The 22,059-nt window shown below is 37.3% G+C and overlaps 1 protein-coding gene and 1 long non-coding RNA gene across 6 annotated transcripts; one reads left to right on the plus strand and one right to left on the minus strand.

Moving 5' to 3' along the window:
* The first annotated feature begins 1,436 nt into the window (after positions 1 to 1,436).
* On the plus strand, positions 1,437 to 21,515 carry LOC306986840 (uncharacterized protein). 4 transcript variants are annotated; one of them, XM_079590547.1, is made up of 41 exons: positions 1,437 to 1,649; positions 2,328 to 2,395; positions 2,498 to 2,566; positions 2,965 to 2,997; positions 4,166 to 4,207; positions 4,527 to 4,568; positions 4,747 to 4,785; positions 5,338 to 5,376; positions 5,518 to 5,568; positions 5,641 to 5,691; positions 6,701 to 6,754; positions 6,850 to 6,885; positions 7,356 to 7,502; positions 8,399 to 8,431; positions 8,538 to 8,576; positions 8,684 to 8,707; positions 8,803 to 8,850; positions 8,940 to 8,984; positions 9,092 to 9,136; positions 9,270 to 9,314; positions 9,408 to 9,455; positions 9,531 to 9,566; positions 9,920 to 9,979; positions 11,025 to 11,087; positions 11,196 to 11,243; positions 11,579 to 11,638; positions 12,813 to 12,857; positions 13,000 to 13,044; positions 13,126 to 13,155; positions 13,263 to 13,301; positions 14,676 to 14,711; positions 14,791 to 14,850; positions 15,678 to 15,722; positions 15,819 to 15,869; positions 16,338 to 16,382; positions 16,466 to 16,498; positions 16,991 to 17,035; positions 17,321 to 17,374; positions 18,208 to 18,243; positions 18,460 to 18,504; positions 21,024 to 21,515. In XM_079590547.1, the coding sequence occupies exons 1-41, from the start codon at positions 1,540 to 1,542 to the stop codon at positions 21,056 to 21,058; spliced, it is 2,019 nt and encodes a 672-aa protein (XP_079446673.1). In that variant the 5' UTR covers positions 1,437 to 1,539; the 3' UTR covers positions 21,059 to 21,515. The 4 variants fall into 4 exon arrangements, with proteins under 4 accessions (XP_079446673.1, XP_079446674.1, XP_079446675.1 ...); XM_079590548.1 differs by lacking the exons at positions 1,437 to 1,649; positions 2,328 to 2,395 and having other exon boundaries at positions 2,402 to 2,566; positions 12,816 to 12,857; XM_079590549.1 differs by lacking the exons at positions 1,437 to 1,649; positions 2,328 to 2,395 and having other exon boundaries at positions 2,404 to 2,566; positions 21,030 to 21,515.
* LOC306986842 lies at positions 2,542 to 14,789 on the minus strand. Of its 2 annotated transcripts, XR_013795033.1 has the most exons (8): positions 14,664 to 14,789; positions 12,886 to 13,023; positions 9,045 to 9,123; positions 8,484 to 8,610; positions 7,324 to 7,496; positions 6,813 to 6,879; positions 5,639 to 5,713; positions 2,542 to 2,681 (listed from the first exon to the last, which is right to left on the minus strand). It is a non-coding gene; the product is annotated as an uncharacterized lncRNA (long non-coding RNA). The 2 variants fall into 2 exon arrangements; XR_013795032.1 differs by lacking the exon at positions 6,813 to 6,879.
* Positions 21,516 to 22,059: the final 544 nt, after the last annotated feature.

Raw genomic sequence — 22,059 nt, forward strand, 5'->3', positions numbered from 1 at the left:
GAAAGCTTGTTTAGCTCAAGCGCTCATTAGCTTTGCCACGACACACGTCCATTTAGCTCATCGGGACGAGTTTATCACAGAAATGCATTTCAAGGCCCGCTGGTGTTCGTTACATTGTAAAACGGGCTTGATGTGAACTGGCACGCTCGGCAGGAATGCAATCTTCCTGTGAGCTGCCAGCGATTCAGTTACTGCTATGGGACAGGAGCATTAGCTTATGCAACATATACGGATACCACAGCACTTCAACAGGCCATGCTTATCCATTAACAAGCCAGTCCAGTTTACTGGCGTTCCCATTCTTCTCTTTCCTGAAAGATCTGGCAACCACTGGTCTTAAATTTATAGATAAATGCATAAAACCCATGCAGCCAAAAGTGGTTTGCTAGTCATAGCTGGCTATAAAACTGGTCAGTCTGGGTTTTTTTTAGAGGTTTTGGCCACTTGTCGAGCTGGGAGATCAAATAACTGACCAGCTAAACCAGCAAAGCACATTTTCAGCAGGCCAAAAAAGTGAGCACTTTTCCCTTACAAAAAGCACCTTGGTTTTGGATTGCACCAAAAAGGCTGTACATCCTTATAAAAAGTACCATGTTTTTGAGCAGACTGAAACATAATCTTGAATTCAATCAAATCATTCTAAAATGTTGATTTGCTGCATTTTATTATTATTATCAATGTTGAAACAATATAAGTATTAATTTCTTGGATATATGCAAACAATTTCCACACAAATATGAAGCAGCACGACTGTTTTCAACATTGATAATACTCAGAAATGTTTCTTGAGCATTAAATCAGGATATTAGAATGATTTCTGAAGGATCATGTGACACTGAAGACTGGAGTAATGATGCTAAAAATTCAGCTTTTCATCACAGGAAAAAATTACATTTTGATATATATTCAGATAGAAAGCAGTTATTTTAAATTATACAAATATTTCACAATATTACTGTTTTTACTGATTTTTTTTTTATTAAATAAATAAATGCAGCCATGGTGAGAATGAACATTTAAAAAATATTCCAAACTTTTGACTGAGTGCAAACACTTAATCAGAAACTCATGCATTTTTTGAGTGAAAGGGATCATATTTTTTGTGCTAAATAAGAAAGAACCAGGCCTATCTGGACACCTCTGATCTTAAACTATAGCCAGGCCACCTCGCTCAGATGAGAAAACCCCTGCAGGTTCCTGTGGTGTTGTGAAGGCTGGCTGTGCCCTCCACTGGCTGATCCGCCTTACTGATCCCACCGCTGGCCCAAAAGCATGATGGGACATGCCATAAATAAAGACCTTTTTATCTTAATCTTTTGCATCATTAGTCAACAGCCAATGTACAGTACATATCCATCAGCATTTCTGCCTTTTAATGCTTGAAGACTGCAGATCTGACCTGAATATGAATTATGAATCAAAATGTGGCAGGACTCACCTGTGGCTTCATTCTTCTGAGGGAGTAGTTTGAATGGCAGGGGTTGGGGTTAGACATCAAGTCCTGCCCCTTAACAAGATGGGGGGCTGGAAGGGTATAAAATGTATTTTGGTGCCCAGTCAAGCATAAGGAAGTCAAAAGCACATTTGCTGGTTGCTTTATGTCTGCTGCACAGTTTCCCACATAAACCTGTGCTAAAGATGCTGTCACGGTAAGTCAATGCTTGATTTATAAGAACCGGTCTGACTCTTAAATTGACTTCATTGATTATAGTGGAACAACTGATTAATCGATATATAGCAGAGAGGAGCTGTGGGTGTTTTTATTAATACGGTGCTTGTATGAGGACATTCCTGCATTTGGCAGATGCTTTTATATAAAGTGACTTTACATTCAACGTATATGGATCAAATCTCGCATTCCCTCGGAATCAAACCCATGACCTTGGTGTTGCAAGCACCACAAAAGCATGTTTTATGTAGGATTTGTATTTAATAATTTTGCATTTCAATGAAATTTGCATATGACTTATATCTGGTTATAGTTTAGAGTCTGTGCTATTTTGATGTTAAGTCATATACTGTCCAACTACAGCTTTATTTCTGAATATTACAATAGTTCAGCATAAAAATATGTATCTTGTTGTAAACTCAGTGCTAAGTATTGCTTTTAAGCCGTACTTGTATTAAAGAAAACAAGCACTGAATTTACTTTCCAAGTTAAAATCATATTAAAAGCATACATTACTCAAGAGAATAGTTGGCCATTTTTTCAGAGCTGTTTTTGAGAATATGCATGATATATACCCTAAACAGCATCTAACTTAGTTTGGGGGGCCATTTTGCTTGACGTTTGCTCATTCTGGACTCTTATCGTTTTGCTTTCACAGAAATCTTGTAATTGCTTCAGTGGCTGTTGTGTTTCTGGCGTCCACCATATCAACGGCTCCTGTTGAAGGTACGAGCTCTTCTCCCAGCGGGCTTCATTTAATGACACACACTTGTGTTTAGCATACAGCGGCCGCACGTATTCACACAATCGCCCACTCTCTCCGGACAGATAAGGAGCCCGAGGAAAATGACTTTGAGGCTGAAGAGGGTGAAGAAGAACTGTCTGAGGAGGACGATGGTAGGAGATGTTGGTCTTTTAGAGAGTAAAATAATTCACATATACTTCTTCAGCGTCCTGAGGAGAGCTGCACATCAAGAAGCTCATATTGTGGGCAATTTGATACGACATGATCCTGCAAAAGGACAAAATAAGAAGTTAATACTATAACGTTCATGATAAATAGTTTCTTGAATCGTTTTTTTAAATACGTTAAGCTTCATAAACCCAATTTTTAACACCATTAAAGTGAGCAAAGCAACAGTTTCTAGGAGAAAATGAATCCTAAACTCAGTGGACTCGTGTTATATTCTGATAACAGTCAGCAGATCTGTGAGCGATTCAGGACAGAAAGAGGAGAAGGGCAAAAGAAAGGAGCGGTTGTTATAAACTGTATCGATTTTCCCTTTTCTTTACAGATGATGATGACTCCAAAGGTCAGCATATGAAGGGTGGGTGACAAGTTCACAACTTACCACCATTGTGCAAAACCTCAGTCATCTTTAATAATCACATAATGAGTCATAATTTGCTTTAAAAGTCAGTCTTTCTTAATGAGGCTGAGCTATACTGTTATTATACTGTATACTGCTATATACTATTATTCTGCCATAATCACATCAACAATTACACTTACAAAAAAGTACAATAGTATTATTTATTGTATAAGACTGGTTGTCATACCTCGTTTTTTGGTCTGATTTTAAAGTACCATGTTGTATAAATATGGTGATCATACAGTATCATGATATATATATCAAAGTAGCATGCTGCCATATATATATATTGGACATGATAGCATGGTAAAACTATGTTGTTTTTTGGAAAGTATGCTATTCTTTGAACAACCTTGTGTGGTATTATGTTAATACCATGACAAAAATTTAGTGAAGTGAAACCAAAATATGTAATATTTACATCGTATTTACAAAGTGTTTCCATTGGATTTTATTGGAATACCATAGTATAACCATCTGGTAAACCAAGGTACCACGGTACTTTTTGTAAGGTAATTAAGATACACTACCATTTAAAAGTTTGGGGTCTGTAACATTTATTTTAAAGAGTCTCTTCAAGGCTGCATTTATTTGATCCAAAAATACACTAAAAACAGTCATTTTGTGAAATATTACTACTGTTTTTTATTTGAATATATTTTAAGATGTTCAGCATCATTACTCCAGTCTTCAGTGTCACATGATCCTTCAGAAATCATTCTAATACGCTGATTTGCTGCTCAAGAAACATTTCTGATCATTATCAATGTTGAAAACCGTTGAAAACGTAAAAAAAACAGCATTTATTTGAAATAGAAATCTTACTGACCCCAAATATTCCAGTATAAATTACAAATGTGAATAAAGACTAAAAAACTGACAAAGATTTGGAGCTTTTGGAGTTAGACGCAACAAAAATAACTAAAATCATATCTAAAATGCTCATAAACGCCTATAAAAGCAACTTAAAATGTATATAACTGGTTTCCACGGGATGCAAGCGCATGTAAAAAGAGTGTGTTTGTTCTTCCGGAGGGCCACCTGGCCGAAACCGATTGATTGACCTGTGAGGAATGATCTCCGGGAATCTTAAGAATATGTTTCTTGTCCCTCTTTCCCAAAGGAGCCGGATCGCAGCAGGCCACTGCAGCACCCAAAGGCTTGGGTAAGGTGAAGCTAATCCTCTTTAAAGCTGGAGGCAGAGAACACTGAACCTCTCAGCACTGGAAAATAGTTCACTGGGTGCACCCTACTCAGTAAGCAAAGCCAATCGGTCCTTAATCTGGTTTAGGGATCAGGTATGTGGAGATTTTGCCACAGCGGCTGAACGGCATTGCTCCGTTTATTAATAAATGTGGAAAGATGAAACATCATCAGGTGCACGGGCCCGTGGAAACCACAGGCCTAGCGCAGTGTGAGAGGGCATGTTTGTGGGACCGATGTTTCGGGGCCTTGTTTAGACTGAAAGGCTGTTTTTCTCCAAGGTATGACTCCTGGCAGCAGCGTCGCGGGCGAATCCCCAAACGGTAAGGAAAGTCTACTCGATAACGCAAAAACCAGTTCTGTTCGGAGTGCATTAGCCTCTCATGGCCTCTGGTGAAAGGTGAATTTGTTGGAAGTTCAATGGCCACTTTTCAGGCCTCGCTTTTCTCTTCCTGAAGTCCAATACATCTTTTGACAAAAACCTTTGCTCTTGTTTCCCAGGTCAGAAGCTTAATGGTGGCACTCAAACTGGCCAAGTCTGTAAGTGTGAACCTGATCTATCAGGGGCAAAACTTTCACACAAGCCCTACTTTAGAAGAGCAACACTGACTGACCCTGTGTAGAAAACACCCCATGTTCTGGGAACGTTTCGCTCATTACATTATGAAAACGTTATTTCTGAACATTCAGTTTGTTTGAACACGTTTTTTTCTTGGTTATGTGATTTTTTTTGCAGACATGTTCTCGGAACATTCTAAAACAAGTTACATTTTAAAATCTGGAGAGAGAAAAAACGTTCCATTAAATGATGTATAGATAATGTAGACCAGATAACTTTAAACAAACTGTTTATGTTACTGGAATAATATTAATTTATAACTTTGAGAGAAGCTGATAAGGTTCTGTATACTTTGTGGAACTATTGTCCATATTTACTGTGGTCTTTTTAGTCCTCATGACCTCGTGTTTTCTGAAGAAACGGTTTTGTTTTTATTCATTGCCATGCAATGCACTAAAAATGACAGTAAGGTTGACTTTGATATCTTCTCTTTCATGTCCAATAAGAAAGTAAAAGTGTTTTTGTCATTACAGCATCCAGCAGCACATCGGCAGCTTCACATGGAGCACATGGTAAGCAGCATCAGTCAGAATAATCATGTTTTGTTGTTCATTTAACTGCTTGTCATTGTCAGACGGACGACAGTGTTTTATTACTGTAGAAAGAATGGCCTCTCAGTAATGCGTGTGCGTGTGTGTGTGTGTGTGTTACAGGAAGTAACGGTAGAGATGGTTACTCTCGCCCCCCTGGATCAAGTTCTCATGGTACGGTATTCGCCCGCGCTAAACATGCTTTCCTTTGTTTTTTCCTAATCACTGTATTTATTTCACTTACAGGTGCAAGTTACGACGGACAAGAGGGGTTCAAGTCAGAGATAGTTCCTTCAGGTACCCGATCACTGCTTTTGGCCTGAAAAACAAAACATATAGCAAGTAAAAATGACACATTCATATTGTATTGCATAAATACTAACAATACTTTAAATCTAAATGCCCTATTATGCACTATATTCAATACAAATATTAAATTTGAATAATAAAAGTGTATATAATATAATTACACATATAATGAATATACACTATTGCTCAAAAGTTTGAGGTCAAGACATTTACAGGTGAAACTCGAAAAATTATAATATGGTGCAAAAGTTCATTTATTTCAGTAATTCAACTTAAAAGGTGAAACTAATATATTATATAGACTCATTACATGCAAAGTGAGATATTTCAAGCCTTTATTTGTTATAATTTTGATGATTATGGCTTACGGCTTATGAAAACCCCAAATTCAAAATGAGAAGATTGTGAAATGGTTTTCATAAGCTATAAGCCATAATCATCAAAATGATAATAAATAAAGGCTTGAAATATCTCACTTTGCATGTAATGAGTCTATATAATATATTAGTTATATATTATAACTTTTGCACAATATTATAATTTTTCCAGTTTCACCTGTATGCTCATCGAGGCTTCATTTATTTGATAAAAAATACAGTAATATTGTGAAATATTACTGCAATTTAAAATAACTGTTTTATATGTGAATATATTGTAAAATGTAATTTATTCCTTTTGATCAAATCTGAATTTTCAGCATCATTACTCCAGTCTTCAGTGTCACATGATCCTTCAGAAATCAGTATAATATGATGATTTGCTGCTCAAGAAACATTTATTATTATCAATGTTGAAAATAGTTGTGTCGTATTTGTGTGGAAACTGATAAATGAATAGAAAGTTCAAAAGAACAGCATTTAGTTGAAATCTAACATTGTAAATGTCTTTAGTTTGGTCATCCTTTCTAAATAAAAGTTTTTTTTTTTTTTAAATAAAATCATACTGACCCCAAGCTTTTGAACAGTAGTGTATAACATGCACATAACCCTGTTCTCAGGTGCAGGAGCTGGAGGAACGGGTGCTAATGGGGGTTCAGGATCAAAAGTCCCTGGTAATTAACTGTACATTATTGTTAGAAATAGGATATTTCAAATAATTTAGAAACTTACAGCTGTAGAAAAGCCTAATAAACTGAATGTGTTTCAGGCACAGACGGGGTCCATTCAGTGTCCATTTCTTTCGGTAAGAGATCGATCCGTTTATATTGGCAATCAGGGTTTATATTGTATTTTATAATTTGTTTATATTATGCACACCAAATCATAATATATCCAAAGGCCTAATAATATTGGAATATTCTCTAAAACTTTACTTGAAGCCTTTATATATATATAATGCATTATGTAAGTATGTTTAATGCATTAATGAACATTATAATGTGTGATCTCATGAATTGTAACCACAAAGTGAAATTCATTAAAACACATGAGAATCAAACAATTTCATATGTAACAAGGAATCTGCAGATATTATAATGCATTTTCACTTTGGTTACATTTATATAATCCATTATAATGTACATTATGAATACCTTTATAATACATTATACCTAAAGACCGCAAGAAAAGAGTTACTGAATATTCTAGTTCATGAAAAACTATTGGTTAATGTTTCACGCACCGCATAATGTGATATCTTTGTCAATCTCACAGTGCCATCAGGTCAAGGGTCATCAGGCCACATAGCAGCAGGTCATGGGTCAACAATGTCATCCAGCCACACGTTTGGCCGACCATCAGCAGGGCAGACGTCAGGTGGTGTGGGCGTCGTTTCCTCCGAGGTCCAATCACAGCCTGCAGGTATTTCAATCAAAACGATCAAATGTAAGGCTTACATGGTGACCTCCTCGTGAAAGAGCACATAATATGCTTTTTTACATTTCCAACCTTCTTTAGTGTGTAATGTTGCTGTTACAAAGTCCCTCCAGCGGGAGTTACTCTCTATATCAGTGAGACACAGTTTCTAAACTCCCTGAAACGCCTCCATTGTAGTCTTGAGTTTTCTTCCGGGAACGAACACGTCACAATATTCCTCATTTAAGTGGTATAATGCCCTTTTCACAAGATGAAAAATAAGTCTTTGATGTCCCCAGAGTGTGTATGTGGAGTTTTAGCTCAAATAACCCACATATATTTTTATACAGCATGTTAAAATTGTCACTTTTTGAGTGTGAGCAAAAACACACAGTTTTTGTGTCTGTACCTTTAAATGCAAATGAGCTGCTGCTCCCAGCACAGGGGGCGGAGCTTCAAGAGCTTGTGTCTTTTTACCTCACACAGACATGCATTAAAACACTTCACAATATTCCTCATTTAAATAATTCCCGCCCATGACATACGCAAAATATAGGTGCAGGCCGGATTGAGTTAGTTGGCAGTGTGTTAAAACTCAGTTATGGTAAGCGGCGGGGCATTTACCAAACACGCTCAAAGCGTTTGACCAATCACAACACACTGATCCAGCCGACCAATCAGAGCACATTGTGCTTTTCAGAAGGAGGGGCTTCATAGAGACAGGAAGTAAACTGAGCGCTTCTGACAGACTGAGAAGAGAGGAGCTGCAATAATGTACAATATATAAAAAATAAGGTGTTTTTGAACATTTAAGCATGAAAAACTTTGTGAAAGGGCATAATATGGCCTCTTTAAAATGATATAAGCAAAAGTTATAATAATGCTCTGTGCATTGTGTTCAGGGTCAGAGGGATTCGCTCCACAATATGAAAATGGTATGTGTATAACAGGATCTCTCTATTGTATATCATGGAGGTCATTTCTTACTTCTTAAATGCTGTACACACTTATACGAGAACAGATCTTGTCTTCTTGCATCAGGGGAATCGGCTCATGATGGATCTCAAATCGAGTCTCCAGGTGAACAACGTCACAGTTTACATACACCGTTTACCTGAGGGAAACAAATGTTTTCTGGTAAATGATAACTGATGTCATGCTGTAACCTTTTTGTCTTGTAAATTCAGAAATCCCAGAGATAGAATCTAACGGTGAGTATTATCGTGTGTTATAATAATGAACAATATTGTGCACCATATTAATCAGAACGAGCGATTTAGTCACGTTAACCGGGTTCCTCTCACAGGTAATGGGCACAAACAGCTGCTGAATGGAGGAGAAACGGGATTCACAGGTGAGGAAATACTGTTTTTTAATGACTGACATTTCATACAACATGAACAGATAATAAAAATAACAATATCTTTGCTGTTTTTGATGCAGGTTTGGATCATTTCATGCCAGGCACATCTCAGATACAAGGAACAGGTATAAAAACATGATTTAAAACCTGAGCATGGAAGAACCATTAATTCCCAAGATACTTACACACTTCAGTTCTCACATGTGCGTCTTTTGTTGTGTGCACATCTCAGGTGGTTTTGATTCATTTGGCTCAAGCCCCCATCTGGAAATAACAGGTAAACATCAGTTCAACTCTTCACACTTACAAAAACAAATGTTATTTAGTCAAAATTTAGTTACCGAGTTGAATCTATCAGCCAGTCAATAATGTGAGCATCAGAACATACTGAATATATACTTTCATTGCAGGCATAATAGACCAATCAAGCCATGACTTCCTTGTTGGCTTAATGGGTGAGCATTCCTTCATTCTCCTTCATTAGTGGATGTCTCCTTCATTAGTGAATGTTGTTCCTCAGTTTGGACTCAGAATGTCTCCCTCTACAGGTGGAATAGGAGAGAGCTTGGGTCCAGACACCCAAACAGACGGTCTAGGTACGCTTTTAGACCTCTTAGACACTCCTCCAGACGTTCCACCCACATGCCTAGTAACTGACGCTGTCTCAACAGATCACATGGGACTCGCATTTCAGGTGGACTCGGCAGGTAAGCGTCCACTTCTCGCTGTCCATTTTTCATAACCAGAGAGGCTTGATGTTTATGGCTTTTGGGCTGCGGACACCAGAATTGCTTTCTGCTGATCTCATTGGCCTTGTAATAAACAGGACGTCCCGCACTAGTTAAATTTACATGATTTACATTTATGCCCATGCTGTGAAACGGCTCACATACGGCGCTGAGAGCCATCATCCGATCCGTCCAGCTGTCACGCTGTACTAATTATGGGCTGCGCTGACAGAATAAACCAGCCAGTTTCTGTTCTCTACCTAATAATTTACTGAAAGATGACTGGTGTGAATCAAAGCTGTCTTTTCTCTCTCACTGGTTCTCCGTTCCAGCCGCTGGCCTGAGTCCAGGGCACCCGTCCAGTGGCGGCCCGGTTCTAGACGCTCCTCCAGGTAATGGCTGCTGGCTGCCGCTCTGGCCTCCTTTAGGTCCTGTAAATTCAGAGTGCTTTTACCCCAGTAGCCATGGGATTATCCCAGCACACGTCTAATAAACTCTGTCAGACTTAGTCTTGACACGGGCTCCAAAGGGGGTGTAATGACAACTTTCAGAGACGTGTTTAGTGTCACGAGAGGTCACTGGGGTTTCATGCATCTGTATAGATTACACAGACTGATCACTGAAATCATAACTCAACTTACTGAATGAGTGTAGGAGATAGATAGATAGATAGATAGATAGATAGATAGATAGATAGATAGATAGATAGATAGATAGATAGATAGATAGATAGATAGATAGATAGATAGATGGATGGATGGATGGATGGATGGATGGATGGATAGACGGATAGATGATAGATGGATGATAGATAGATAGATGGATAGATAGATGAATAGATGGATGGATAGATGGATGGATAGACAGATAGATGATAGATGGATGATAGATGGACAGACGATAGATAGATAGATGGATAGATAGATAAATAGATAGATGGATAGATAGATGATAGATGGATAGATAGTTAGATAGATGGATGGATGGATAGACGATAGATGGATGATAGATAGATAGATGGATAGATAGATTATAGACAGATAGATGGATGGATAGATAGATGGATAGATAGATGAATAGATGGATGGATAGATGGATGGATAGACAGATAGATGATAGATGGATGATAGATGGACAGACGATAGATAGATGGATAGATGATAGATAGATAGATAGATAGATAGATAGATAGATAAATAGATAGATGATAGATGGATAGATTATAGATGGATAGATAGATGGATAGATAGATAAATAGATGATAGATGGATAGATAGATAAATAGATAGATAGATAGATAGATAGATAGATAGATAGATAGATAGATAGATAGATAGATAGATAGATAGATAGATAGATCATCTTTAAATAGTCATGTCAACATGTCTAGTAAACCAGTAATTGATCTTGCTAACCGTGTCTTGTTGTGTGTATCAGACTCTGCGGGGCCAGATTATGTGTCTGCTGACAGTGGGAATGGTGATTATACACACTCAATCAGTAAGTAAAGCATTTGTCTGTAAGTGTGTTAACAGACAGGGCCGTCGCTGGGGTCTCCGGGCCCCAGTGCAGGTCAATAAGTGGTTAAATAATCCCTTGTGTCTTCAGGCACGTCTGATAATGGAGCCCAATCAAAGTCACCGGCCGACACAACAGGTAAACTGATGTTGAACAACAGTCCTGCACGGTCTGCTGAAACACTAAAACAGAAACCCCGGTTTCACAGACGAGGTTTAAGTCTAGTCTCAGACTAAACTGCATGTTTGAGCTGTTTTAACTGAAAGCAACTTGCACCGATATATCTTAAAATATGTCAGTGCTATTGTTTTGTCTCAAGACGCACACCGGTAATGTTTTTTTTCTAAGGCACATTTATAAAAGCGACTTAAATCTCCCAATTAAACTAAGGCCTAATCCTGGCTTAATCTAAGCCCCGTCTGTGAAACCAGGCCAAAGGTGTGTTGAATCTAAAATCAGACTGACTTTTACAGATTCATCAGTAGTCTTTGACACGATGTCACATCCGGGTCATTCCTTCATAGACTATTCAGGTAAAAGTTACCTATTTTGCCAACACTTTACAATAAGGTCTTTATGCATTAACTAACATGCCTCAAACAAACTATTAGCAATATATTACAGGATTTATTCATCTTTGTCAATGTCAGTTAAAGGAACACTCCACTTTATTTGGAAATAGGCTCATTTTCCAACTCCCCTAGAGTTAAACAGTTTTACCGTTTTCGAATCCATCCAGTCGATCTCCGGGTCTGGCGGTACCACTTTTAGCATAGCTTAGCATAGATCATTGAATCTGATTAGACCGTTAGCATCTCTCTCAAAAAAATGACCAAAGAGTTTAGATAATTTGTCCTATTTAAAACTTGACTCTTCTGTAGTTATATCGTGTACTAAGACTGACAGAAAATTAAAAGTTGTTACTCTCATTCCTGCGTATAGTCAAGGAACTGCTGCCGTACCAGCAGCGCAACGATATTACAAACTTAGTGCTGATCACGTTGGAAGTTACCGAGCTGGGGACTATTTTCAGCCGCTGCGTAATATCATTGCACTGCTGGTACGGCAGCAGTTCCTTGATTATTACGCAGGAATGAGAGTAACGTTATAGTTCCTAGTCATATTGGCCTAGAAAATGGCAACTTTTCATTTTATGTCGGTCTTAGTACACGATGTAACTACAGAAGAGTCAAGTTTTAAATAGGACAAATATCGAAACTCTTTGGTCATTTTTTGAGAGAGATGCTAACGGTCTAATCAGATTCAATGATCTATGCTAAGCTATGCTAAAAGTGCTACCGCCAGACCCGGAGATCGGCTGAATGGATTCGAAAACGGTAAAACTCAACTGTTTAACTCTAGGAAAAAAAAAAAAAAAACCCAAGGGGAGTTGGAAAATGAACCTGTTTTCAAAAAAAAGTGGAGTGTTCCTTTAACAAAAATGCAATAGTTCATGTTAGTAGTGCATGAACTAATTTTAACAGATACAACTTCTTTGATTTTAAAAATGAACTTAAACTAGCAATGAAAAATACTTCTACAGCATTTATTAATCTTATTAATATTAACTAAAGTAGGTAACTAATGTCAATAAAAGGAACCTTATTGTAAAGTGTATTTTCAACATAAAAAGAAAACATTAGCAGATATGAGACATGTTCATGTTCATATGAGACACATATTCATCTGTCATCTTGTTCTCCTCAGAAGGGGGGGCAGATAATAATGGTGCAGATTCACCCGATACGAACGGTAAGCTCGTGTCAACATGTCAACTCACCATCTAATGCTACTTTTGCATGGTTTCTAGCTGGTCCAAGCTGGTTGACACTTGTCCAGTGGGGATATGATCATACCATATTATTTTGACACATCATTCATTACTGCATTACAGGAAACGGAAACGGCCGGCACAAACCTGTGGTAGACATACAGAAAGGTACGTTCATATCTCTATAAAAGTATATAAACCATCTATAAAAGAGAGAGAACTGCAGTGTGTGTCTGGATTCGTTCACAGGTGACCCTCCGGCCATTCATCTCGACATCAGTATGTGTCTAGCAATAAAACACACAACTAATCAATCAACACACAATCACAACATCATGTTATTGACAGAGTAATATCCTGGAATCAATGTGAGTCTTTCCCAACAGGCCATCACGACGCGGCGACGGAGATGCAACACACAGCTGGTACTACATCAGCCGGCTCCATGACATCACTGAAACTCTATTGATTTGTTAGCCATAATTCAATTTTTATGCGTCTTCTCTTGGCTAGTCGGTCTATAACCAGTGGGGTTGCGCGGGTTTACCAAATGCTTGTGCTCAACACGGAAAATATTTATCACGGCAGGTTTAAAAAGCCGCCAGGAAATCACAATCAAAGATTTGTGGCTTTTGGTGCACGTCTGTAACCCTAACACTAACAGTTTGCTAGCTGAATATTAAAGTTGACGAATTAAAGTTGAAGTATTAAAGTTGAAATTAGTATTAAAGTTGACGTATTAAAGTTGAAATTAGTATTTAAAATACAAGAATCATGGATCATTTGATGTAACTAAAGCATATCATAGCTATTTTAAAAAAGGACATGCTTTTTGATATGTTGGGTGTAAAACTATGCTACAATACTTTATGGTGACTTTATTTAATATAGCCAATATTTAATATCAACTAATTTTGCAACAAACTATTTAATTCATACACAACTGTTATTGAACTAATTTAGTCAAGACCCTACAGGCAAAACCATTGTCGGTTTCATGCACTAGTCAATATTGAGATTTTGCTTATGAAAAGTTTTTATTTATTTATTTTTTACTAATATTTTATTCCTAAAATATGGTGATTTTTTTTATGGCTGTTGACAACATTTTCTGATTTATGAAGGGATTAAAAGAGATATTCTCTGTAAAAATCTTGAACTCTGATGAAACAAGAATTTTACAACTGGCTTTATCCAATGTTCATATTTCTGTTCTAGAAATGGATGGAAATTAGTGCATACTTAATTAAATAAAGCCTCATTTGCATATTTTAAACAACATTTCAAAAAACAAAAAACAATTGTCTTAACTGGGGAAGTATCAGTTAAAATGTTCTCCCTTCTAACCTGTGGCGTCTTCCCTTAAATTAATTGTTCCAAAACCTAGTGGGTTGTTCCAAAAAGTAGACAGTATTATTTTATGGTTTTACTAAAATTATTAGGCCTATCTGTATTTGTAGAGAAGAGAATTCCAGGATACCTTGAGATAAAAACCCATCCAAAATGGTGAAATTGAAATATGTTTACCATAAATTATACCCCAAAAAAAAAAAACTTATTACAATGAATACTGAAAGTTATTTATAAAATAGTTTAATCTAATCAAAGCAGACAAATATTTAAGCGTTTTATACTAATTAGGCTTGTGTCATTATTAGCTTAGCATCATGCTAACACCAAACTCATATGTGAGTTGTGCCATCATGGTATTTATCTAGTCAGCAGCGGTTGAGACAGCAATGCAGCTCTCTAGGTTTTGGAGCAGAGCTAATGTAATAATAACTTACTTGTCTGTACAGGAGACCAGCATGCCGTCAGCTCACATCCAGATGCAGGTTAGTATCACACAAATCACCTTTGCGCAAATATTAATCTAGTTAGCACGTTTATAAATGCAATTTTTCTTATTTTCAGTTGGCACACTTGATCTAACGTTAGTTGATCACACCCTCAGCCCTTATGCTGACACGACTGGTAAGAATATGTTAAATTATAATCAATATAATAATAATAATAATAAACTTGATTTCTTCATTTTAATGCATCTCTCTTTTTACTTCTTTGCTTTTTATTACTTTTAATAAATTGAATAATGCTTTTTATTTCTTAGGCCTATGCAGCGATTGTTATGGAAGTCCATTTCCGCATCAGAAAAAAAAAGCTTTTGTAGATCATAATAAAAACACATAATAACATAATATATAATAAATATATTAAAAACATAATAAATGACATACAGTCATTTATGGGATTAAAAATTGAAATTATGACATAGAAAGTCAAAATTGACATAATTAGTAAACATTATGACATAGACCTATAAGGTATAATTATTAAATTTAAAAAAATATTACAAATCGAAATAATGATCATAGCCTACTAAATCATAATTATGAGATTAAAAAGTCAACATTATGACATGCTAAGTTATAATTTTGACAGCCTACTAAAACGAAATTATGAAATACTAAATTAGGATTGTGAGAAAGCCAATAATCTGAGTAAAGGTCAAAATTATGAGATAAATCAAATTTATGACATACTAAGTACATAGGCTACTAAATCAATTATGACTGTCATATGAGATTAAAGTTGAAATTATGATATAAGAAGTTTTCAACTTTTTAATTCATAATTTCGACTTTAATCTTATATGATTTAGTCATAATTATAAGCATACTTATGCGTCAGAAATGGGCTTCCACAGATTGTTGTATGATTCTTTTAAAAGTATTTTTATGTAAAGCACTTAAAATTTTCATTGTGTATGAAATAATAAACTTTGTTTCGCCCTCTCAAAGGACGTGACGGTGTCACCGGTGGAAGTGCGCAGACAGATATGGCAGGTATTATCTTTGAAATTTTACCAAACATATTGAATAAATCCATCACGAGTGATTGTAAAAGCAGCATTGGTGTGTAATAACGGATCTGTCGATCAGGTGTGGCGGGAGATCTGGTGACTGAAGGACAGGCTCAAACAGACGTGACAGGTGAGTACACAACAAATGAGTACTTTAAAGGAACACTCCACTTTTTTGGAAATAGGCTCATTTTCCATCTCGCCTAGAGTTAAACAGTTTTACCGGTTTCGAATCCATTCAGCCGATCTCCGGGTCTGGCGGTAGCACTTTTAGCATAGCTTAGCATTTTCATTTTCTGTCGGTCTTAGTACACGATGTAACTACAGAAGAGTCAAGTTTTAAAAATAAAAAATATAGAAACTCTTTGGTCATTTTTTGAGAGAGATGCTAACGGTCTAATCAGATTCAATGATCAATGCTAAGCTATGCTAAAAGTGCTACCGCCAGACCCGGAGATCGGCTGAATGGATTCGAAAACGGTAAAACTCAACGGTTTAACTCTAGGGGAGTTGGAAAATGAGCCTATTTCCAAATAAGTGGAGTATTCCTTTAAGTAGTAAATACAGTATTTACAACGTGCTATTTCCTGTTATTCAGGGCAGGGACACCTAGCTGTGACTGACGGCATGCCGAATTACACAGGTAACCACGTTTCCTCAGTTCACCCAGACACATGTCAATCTATCAGGGCAGGGTTTCATGTGTAGTGTGTTTCTGAAAAGCAGATTCTGTTCATGCAACTGGGACTGGATTCACAGGTGAGTTACTTTAATACACACACACACACACACACACACACACACACACACACACACACACTACTGTTTAATACACAGGTAGTTCCAGTCTGTTTAATCACCGTTCTATATTAATGCGCTGAAGCACATACACACACAAGGGGGTAACTTTGCTGTTTTTTAAGTAATTAAACTTACAGCTTTTGAGAGAGTTTCCTGCCAAATATTGTGCTGCAAACAATCAGTCTTAATCAAACAAAACAGTTTTAACTTGTTAATGCTGGTAAATGACCATGGTAGAAGCGGGATAATCCACGGCTAACTGTGAATTAAACGATTTGAATGCACTCCGCATCGGGTGTTTCTGTGTCTTCACGTCGGACATTAAAATCGTTTAATGCACTTACATACAGTATATACAAGGGTATGTTATAGTGTATATGTCATAATGAGCTTCATTAACAATCTCTGTATGATTTCTCTGGCATATCAATGTTCTTGTCAAACTTGCAGATGCCTCAGAGACACATAGTAGCATGGTTCAGACAGACTTACCAGGTAAATTACGTTTGAAAACATCTGTCTCATCAGGTGGACTGACTATCCAGGTAAGCTGCCCTTATAAAAAATATACCATGGTAAACATAGTTTCTGCAGAGAATGACAGAAAGACACCGAAGGCCAGTTTGAAGGGAATTCAAAAGTACAATAGCAATGGTATTTTGGTGGAAACTATGATTACCAAGGTCAGTTTTTGCAAGGGTTCGCTTACAAAGCAGAAATTGTTTTAAAACATTATTAAACAATCTAAATGAACCAAACCTTTCTTAAACTCAACTCCAGTCACAGGGGATCCATTCACAGGGGTTTCCTCACAGACAGACGCCATGGGCACAGGTGAGTGACACAACTACAACACAAACTACAAGGAAAACATATATTTGCCATTTTTAATTTTTAAGCCACAGCTAAACCTCAAGGGACTCTTGGGAGTCCAAGTAAGTTTATAACATATCTGCAAATTGCATATTATACTCATTCATAACATTCATATTTTTAATCAACAAGGGTGCATTAAAACAGTGCATTCAATTGTATAATGTTACAACGGATTTGTATTTCAAATAAATGCTGTTCTTTTGAACTTTCTATTCATAAAAAAAAAGTTTCCACAAAATTATTAAGCAGCAAAAAAAAAAATCAAGAATACTAACAATAAGAATCATTATTAATAATTGAGAACCAATAATAATCAAGCAGCAAATCATCATATTAGAATGATTTCTGAAGGATCATGTGACACTGAAGACTGGAGTAATGATGCTGAAAATGTTAGAAAATTAATTTTAAAATGTAATATTTCACAAGATTTCTGTTTTTACTGCATTGTTGATATATATGATATTATATATATATATATATATATATATATATACTGCATATATACTGACTATCCAGGTAAGCTGCCCTTACCAAAAATATACCATCGTAAACATAGTATATACCATAAACATATTTATACAATAAATTATTAAATTGTGCATATTTTTTGCATAAATTATGTTTATTTTAATATTTATTTTTGTCAAGCCACACAAAACAGATTCATGTCAAATGTGTTTTTAAATCCCACTACCTGCTAAACTGCATGTTAACAGGGTGAATTCATCAAATCAGTAGTTTTGATCGGAGCATCTCCACATGTCACATGGTTTGTTCTCCTCTAACAGGCCAACCTGGTGCTACGGAACAGACACAGCCAGCTGGTAAGCTTCAATGGAGTTCACTTCAGTCACATGAATTATGATTCTGATGATGATCCGTATCTTGCTTTTTCACCTCCACCGCCGTGCCAAAAAAACTGTCATGGAAAACGATCGTCCATAACCTTGTGAATAAATTCATGTCTGATCGAGCTGCCGTGATGATGAACAGATGCTCAACAGCTCTTCTCTTTTCTCTGTTTTGCTTGTTCTGTCCAGTATCAGCAGGTGAACAGTACCACACATCTGGTCAGGGTCCTGAAGGTGGGTCTGAAACTCTCCACACACACCGCTTCATGCTGACATATCTATGCACTCGCATATTCAGCGGAAGCATAAACAAACAAACGGTCCAAATCATCTCAGAAATATCATGTTTGAACCTTCATTATAATTGATACAGATGTTTGTTGATAGGATTATTTTAAGGTGCACTACTGTTCAAAAGTTTGGGCTCAGTAAAATGTTTTTATTTAGCAAGGATGCATAGAATTGATCAAAAGTAACAGTAAATGTATTTTAAAAAGAAATGTCTGTTTCCACATATGCTATTTTATATATAATATACTATTGCACACTAATAGGATGCAAACCACTCTCTCTGCAATTTCGGTGCAAATAATATACGCAAGAATAGGGTTACAGAGGATTTGCACAGATATCCGCTGTCCTCGTGTTTCATGAAAGATGCTCAATGAGTTTGGACACCACACCAAAAGCTTAAAAGGGATAGTTCACCGAAACATGAAGATTCTGTCATTAAATACTCAACCTCATATCGTTTCAAACCCGTAAGACTTTCTTCTTTAAAACACAATTGAATATATTTAAATGAAATCTGAGAGTTTTCTGTCTCTCCATTGACAGCTACGCACATACCAGTGTGATGCTTCAAAAAGTTCATAAGAGAATGTAAAACTAATCCATTTGAATTGAGTGGTTTAGTCCAAATTTTCTGAAGAGACACGATCGCTTTATATGATGAACAGATTTAAATTATGCTTTTATTTACATTTAAACATTGATCAGCGAACATAAACAGAAGCTCAACCGAACCTGCTTGAGAAGTGAGAACAAACCTCATTGGTTCTTGCTGAAGCTCAAACCTGCTGTGTCCTAACCAGACGCGATAAGATCCAGCGACAAATAATTTGTCTGTCCACACTAGAGGCGACTGTGAGATGCGTACAAATCAATCAAAACCCACAGCCAATCAGAACGGCGTGTGGGCGGAGTCTCGCGACGAGTGCACGGCACCAGAGAGTAATCTTGACGGCACTCGCAAGAAAATGGATAAGTACATAATCAAATTCACAAATATCACACCATTTAAACATTATAAAAATACATACGCTACTGAGTTACTAAAACAATCTTTGTCAAATAATACACTTGTTTCTTCACAGTTTGAACGTTCTTGTGTCCGTTTGTTTAATTTCAAGATTTGAGGTGAATTATCCATTGTTGCTTTTACAGCTCAAAGCTGGAGCACTAAATGATATTCAGAGTAACATTACACGCTTTTAACATTAAATAAAGCACATAAACAGTGCCTGAGATTATCATCGCCACACTTTGTGATTGTTGTTCCAGCGCGACGTTACAGAAAAATAGAAACCGTTTCTAAAATAGAATCATCGTCGCGGCTGGTTAGGACAAAAACTCTGATTAACATGGAAAAGATCAATTTAATCGCGTCGCGGCGTTGTGCTGTGTGTAGTTAGGACACGGTGTTACAGGATGAACCTCATTGGTTCTTGCTGAAGCTCAAGCGTGCTGCGTAACACAAGACTGAACTTAATTGGTTCTCACACGTCAAGTGAACATGCTGCTTCTGTTTATTGTAACTTATGTCTGAGTTGATGAATGTTTATAATGGCGCTTTTCCACTGCATGGTACGGTTCGATTCAGCGCGGAACGGTTCGGCTCGCTTTGCTTTTCCACTGCGTGGTACGACTTGACTCGGTACGGCACGGTTCGGTTCGCTTTAGCTCGGTTGCTTTTCCACTGCAGTTAGTACCGCTTCAAAGTGGGTGGGACTGATCGTTATTGTAGGTCCGGTGGTAGCCGTGTGCGTGTGTTGTCTGGCTATTTAAATCTAGCGGGTTTAGTGTCTCGTGTCGCAAATACAATGACGCTGAAGTGACGATTCTGTCTGACCAATCAGTGATCTGCAGTGTTTTCACGTCACATTTAGTATCGGTACGGTACGCCTGGAACCTCAACAGAGGTGGTACCATTTAAAGCGAGCCGAAGCGAGCCGTACCGTACCGTACCATGCAGTGGAAATGCGCCATAAGTGAGCCGTACCGAACCGAGCCGGACCGTACCATGCAGTGGAAAAGCGCCAAAGCGTGCCGTGCCGTACCGAACCGTACCGTACCATGCAGTGGAAAAGCGCCATAAGTGAATAGAAGCCTAAATTCAATCTGTTCATCAGATAAAGCGATCGAGTCTCTACAGAAAATTTGGACTAAACCGCTCCATTCATATGGATTAGTTTTAAGATCTCTTGAACTTTTTGAAGCATCCAAGTGTTAGTTGCGTAGCTGTCAGTGGAGGGACAGAAAGCTCTCAGATTTCATCGAAAAGATCTTCATTTGTGTTCCGAAGATGAACGAAAGTCTTACGGGTTTGTAACAACACGAGGGTGAGTGACAGAATTTTCCTTTTTGGGTGAACTATCCCTTTAAATCAAAAGCTGCACAATTTTCAGCTAGTAAATGACTTTCCTGCTAGCTTGACCTCTGACCTCTGAACTGATCTCTGCGCTTTCTGAAAGGTGCAGAAAATGTGGAACTGGAAGATACCTGCTGACTTCCACATGAAGCCGCGAGTGAGGTTTCTGCGCTACAGATTTCAGTGTACGGACCAGTACGCCTGGCAGAGGAACCGCGAACCCGCCCGCTAGACTTTAGGTCTCCTTTGTGTGTGTGTCCGTTTGTTTTATTTTTGACTATTTAAACATTCAGAGGATACTGTAACTTAACTTTTTATTGTGCCTGTTTATAAAAGTGCCCTGTAAGTATTTTATTCATTGGTGTGCAGAAACAAAAATCAAACATTGAACGAGAAGTCACGATTTAAAACGTATTTTCAGATTAAATGCGCTGTGTAAATTTAATGAACCTTTTCCCCATGTAATGTCGCTACTGTATTTTCTTGCCTAGATGTTTGAGCAATATTCTTTACAAATGTCACAAATTGTATATTGCTGAATGTATGTCATTTGAAGATAATCTTTACATTAAATTGAACATCTATTTTGAACATCAAATTCAAATATTTGTCATTTTACCTGAGAAACGCACAATGTTACGAAGAACTCCACGAACATACCAGTTTGAAACAGCTGGTGGTCCATGGTGGTCTACCCATAGATTACATAATAAAGGCTAGATGTCTCATCCGCGCTGCTGGCCAATGGAGGTCGACGTCCGCACCTGGCGGCCATCTTGCCACAGGGGACTCGCTCACTCGTAACGTGTTTTAATGGTGCATGTACTTTTTAAATAAACATAACTTGCTCGATTTTCTACCGATTTTCAAACGGGTTGGTTTGTTATAAACGTCAGAGATGTAGTTATGACACTGCATACTTATGAATAATTATATATTTCAACATGTTCAATCATCCAGAATTATAGCCACGTTAATAACGTTTGTAAGAAACCAAACCGTTTGTAAATCCGTCAAGATTTCAGCGAGATAAGAGTATTTGTGTTCGTGCAGATCACTCACCTTACATCAGATACCACAGAGCTTGCCTGTGACAAGATGGCCGCCGGTGATGACATTAGAGACTCCACCGTAACAGA

The sequence above is a fragment of the Phoxinus phoxinus genome (assembly GCF_949152265.1).
Source record: "Phoxinus phoxinus genome assembly, chromosome: 19".
Taxonomy (NCBI): domain Eukaryota; kingdom Metazoa; phylum Chordata; class Actinopteri; order Cypriniformes; family Leuciscidae; genus Phoxinus; species Phoxinus phoxinus.